This window comes from Coturnix japonica, chromosome 1, assembly GCF_054131305.1.
Source record: "Coturnix japonica strain WE chromosome 1, WE-NBRP24, whole genome shotgun sequence".
NCBI classification, from domain to species: Eukaryota; Metazoa; Chordata; class Aves; order Galliformes; family Phasianidae; genus Coturnix; species Coturnix japonica.
The window spans coordinates 106007527-106011663 of NC_140663.1; the positions used below are offsets into that span (position 1 = coordinate 106007527).

Genomic DNA, 4137 nt, shown 5'->3' on the forward strand with positions numbered 1-4137 from the left:
AATGAATGCCTGGCGAAACAATGCTTTCTGCTCCAGAGACAAATCTCACCTGTTAATAACTATATACATTAGTCCCTCAGTGTAACATAACAATTCTCCACTACTGTGAAACCAGTAAAGGGCTTTATCTTATTTGGATCCATGAAAAAACACAATAAACAAGGATATTAGAGGATCTTAGACTAAAATCTGAAATTCTTGCATTAGAGAACTGCAAGATTGCTTAAGGAGACACCAGAAAAATTAATAACATGGTAATGAAACTAATTTAAATTATGTGATGCATTTCACAGGTAAAATCAAGTATAATTATAAGAATTTTGGATAACAAAATTTACTTGAGGGAAATAATCCACTTGTGCTTTATATTACACACACATATTTTATGCCTTTTGTGAAGAATGCCCCTCTTGTGTCCAATTGTAAAGAAATGTGCAAAGTGAAATGACTGTATGACTCTATACCATATGTAAGCTAATACGGTGGCACTAGCTTCACGCAGGGAAAAGAAATGGCTGAGATCTGGCCTGGGATTTGTAAGAAGTCAAAGCACTCAGCAGTACTGCTTAAAAAACCTGCTTATTTTACTGAAAGAAGTACTTCCAGAGTGATTTAAACATCCCTTGTTATTAATATTGACAGAGCAGGTACAGAAAGCTGCTTGCAACTCGCTACTTTCTCTAAAACTGTGCCAAGGTTCTTCTAGTTCAAATAAAACTTAAAATGTTTCTGTTTTGGCCCACGAGGCACAAAGATGTAACCCTCCACTTACTGTAGGGAGTATTGCACTCTGCTACACTCACTTCTAGATAGATAAGTCAGCTGAGAAAGCGAATGTGCTTTTCATTCAAGAGCAGTATCAAATCTGGGCAACCACTATTCTTCTGTCCCATCTCGGTAACTATGAAGGCCTGCTATGGTAGTTTCCTCGTTTTAGAGTCCATATGGCACCATGACAAGATGGGTCACAGAAAAGCGGAGGTGTAAGTTGAGGGAAATGCTTTAGGCAAATGGGTGGAACGTATCTAATTGTGAGATTAGAAAGATGGGCCATATACTGAAGGGCAGAGGAAGGGTAGAACACACGGGGGACAACTTTATGGATGATCCACATTGTTTCACCCATAGGATGGAACACGGGTGCCAGCCCCAAGGCATCCTGAAGAGCCCCATTCCTTGGCTGAGCAGGGGCATCTCTCCCTTCCTCGCAACAGCACTGACGCAGCATATCTACCCACAAACGTCCTCTGAACCAACAGCGGTGCCCAGCCGGCTGTTTACCCACGGTACGACCCCGCCCCAGTGCCCCCATCTCCCCGCCCCAAGGCCCGGGGCCGCCGGGCGCCATTTCGTGTCGGGCAGGATACGCTGCCTCCTGTCAGCCGGCGTCTGGCGGCGGGGCCCGCGGCTCCCTCTAGTCACCGCCGTGTCAGGAAAGGAGGAGGAGGAGGGCTCTCTCTTTTTATTATTCCCCTCCTCTTTCTCTTTTCCAGCCAGTGAAGAGTGTCTGCCCCCTTTGAACCGCACACCGGCACGCAGGCACACGCGCTCGGCCGCCGGCTATAAATAAGTTAAAAGGCGGGCAGAGGGCGAGCAGTGCTCGTCTCCCGGCGGGCCGGGCGGCTGAGCGGCCCCATGGCGTGTGTGGAGCGCTGCCACTGCTGCGCGGACGGCCGGCGGCACGGCAGCATCCTCTACAGCATCCTCAAGAGCCACGAGCAGGCGGCCGAGGGGCCGGGGCAGCGGCGAGGGCAGGCGGGGCGCGGCTGTTCGTGCGGCTCGCAGAGGCGGCTGGCCCTGAAGAGCCCGCAGGTGGCCTGCAAGGCGGCCTCGGCAGTGCTGGTGAAAACGCTGCGATTCGTTCAGAACGTGCCCTGCTTCCAGGAGCTGCCCCTGGACGAGCAGCTGGTGCTGGTCCGCAGCTGCTGGGCGCCTCTGCTCGTGTTGGGGCTGGCGCAGGAGCGGGTGCACCTGGAGACGGTGGAGAGCGCGGAGCCCAGCATGCTGCAGCGGATCCTCACCACTCGGCGGCAAGGCGAGCACGCCCCGGCTCCCGGCCGGCAGCACCCACCTACGGCCGGCGAGATTCAGGCCATCAAGGGCTTCCTGGCTAAGTGCTGGAACCTGGACATCAGCACCAAGGAGTACGCCTACCTCAAGGGGACGGTGCTCTTCAACCCGGGTGAGTGGCGGAGGGGCTGCGGGGGTCTCCCGAGGGCGGGTTAAGCGGCGGTGTGTGGCCAGAGAGCCGGCTGCGAGGGACCCTGAGTCCGGCTGGCAGCTCTCGCAGAGAGATACGCACTCGGTGGGGAGAAACAGCAGGAGCCTCCTACATAGATAGATAGGGAGCGGCTGACCTGTCTGTTCCTTATCCTGGAAGGCAGCTGGCCGGTTGTATATGGCATTTAAAATGACGGCGCTGCCACCTTAAAGCTGTGTTCAGCGCTTCTGCATTCCCGCTGTCAGACTGAAAAAGCCCAAATCTGTTTTCTCAGCCCTTCAATACCCCTAGTATCTTTCACCAGGAAACTTTCACGTACTGGACTTACCTTTCTTGCTGCTTGTCATATGGAGCTCCTTAGAAACCAGTCAAAGGATATCATACACGTGAATACTTTTGTAGGAGTAAACAAAAGCAACATTGTTGTTTGTTTTCTTATCTTTGCCGTTTACAGATTGCATTTGTCTCTGCAAAAGTATTTTAGATATGAAAAGGAGAGGTTGGAACTGGGTGATCTTTGAGTTCCTTTCCAACCCAAACCATTCTATGATTCTAGGTTTCATTTTCTCCAGTGAAAGTTTGTTATCGGTGAAGTTTTTTCCCATTTAAATTAATGTTACTACTTTCATATGACTGTTGTAAAATACTGCATTTCAAGTTTGAATAGAAAAGAATATTGACTGTCCAGAATACCAGCATAAAATGTTGAACTGTACTGTAATGTCTGGCACATTGGTAGAGGACTTCTTTTACCAAGAAGCCATTTAGTTTGTGTCATTATCTCTGATCTCTTACTTAGCATACTGCAGTTACTACTCTGTAAGAAGAAAGTTGTGTTATAGACAAAGAGTATGTAAATAAAATAACAGTATTTCTCTCTTCAGATCTACCTGGCCTGCAGTGCACACAGTACATTGAAGGACTGCAGAGGGAAGCACAAGAAGCTCTAAATGAACATGTTAGACTCATTCACAGAGGTGACCAAGCCAGATTTGCCAAGCTGAATGTTGTTCTGTCTTTGTTACAATCTATTAACGCTAATGTGATTGCTGAACTGTTCTTCAGGCCCATCATTGGATCAGTGAACATGGATGACATGCTTTTGGAAATGCTTTGTGCAAAATTATAAAGGTGTGTAAAGTAATGCAAATAAATCCAATGCAAAGGAACTCTTAAGAGAAGAATAGTGTAAAGTACTGTAAATAAACTAACTTATTGTTTTTACATAGATAGTATTTTTGTATTCAATAATAAAATAGTCTTTAAGTTCTGGAGTTTTTATTAAACACGGTGTTTTTTCATTAAGATTACGGTCATCAGATTAAAATTTAAAGTTGCGAAGAGTGTTCATATCCAAAGTCAACTGGCTATTCTTTTACCATGTCTATGAATAAAGATCATACATACTACGTTGTACTTTTGAGGTAATGCCTGTGTTTTCAAAATTAAAAGCTAGTCAAGGTTTACATTTTAACCATAGCTATCATGCAGAAATGGGAACGAACAAGCCATTTGCTTGACTTGTTTTAGTGGTGCTGGGATACCAGGTATTGTGATCACAATATCTGCTCATATTTCCAGTACTGGCTCTGAAGAGTTGGTGAGCTATTTCAATTGACTTTAACAGAACTGAAATATGAGGAGTATTTAAAGAAAAATAATAATAATTTTAAAAAGTGTTTGTTTTTTTTTTTTTGTTTTTTTTTTTTTTTTTTTTTTTTTGTGTGTGTGTGAATATTTTGAGTTTTAATGATAACTTCATGAGGCTTAGTTGGGTAACTGATACTTGTGGTAAAACATTCCATTCAGCACACGTTGGGTGCCAAAAAAAACAAGATAACTTCACTCCCCCAAACAAAAAGCAACCAAACAACAAAACAACTCTAAAAATAGCCAAAAAAAATCAAACAGTGAGG

The 4137-nt window shown here is 45.5% G+C and overlaps 1 protein-coding gene across 1 annotated transcript; it reads left to right on the plus strand.

The window, feature by feature from the left end:
* Positions 1 to 1591: 1591 nt before the first annotated feature.
* On the plus strand, positions 1592 to 3637 carry NR0B1 (nuclear receptor subfamily 0 group B member 1). The gene is made up of 2 exons (XM_015885190.3): positions 1592 to 2182; positions 3106 to 3637. The coding sequence occupies exons 1-2, from the start codon at positions 1636 to 1638 to the stop codon at positions 3348 to 3350; spliced, it is 792 nt and encodes a 263-aa protein (XP_015740676.1). The 5' UTR covers positions 1592 to 1635; the 3' UTR covers positions 3351 to 3637.
* Positions 3638 to 4137: the final 500 nt, after the last annotated feature.

Excerpts from the sequence above, each read along its gene's own strand:
- NR0B1 (XM_015885190.3), top strand. The coding sequence starts at position 1,636 with ATGGCGTGTGTGGAGCGCTGCCACTGCTGCGCGGACGGCCGGCGGCAC. Across the intron at positions 2,183-3,105 it reads GACGGTGCTCTTCAACCCGG|ATCTACCTGGCCTGCAGTGC; the intron begins GTGAGTGGCGGA and ends TTCTCTCTTCAG.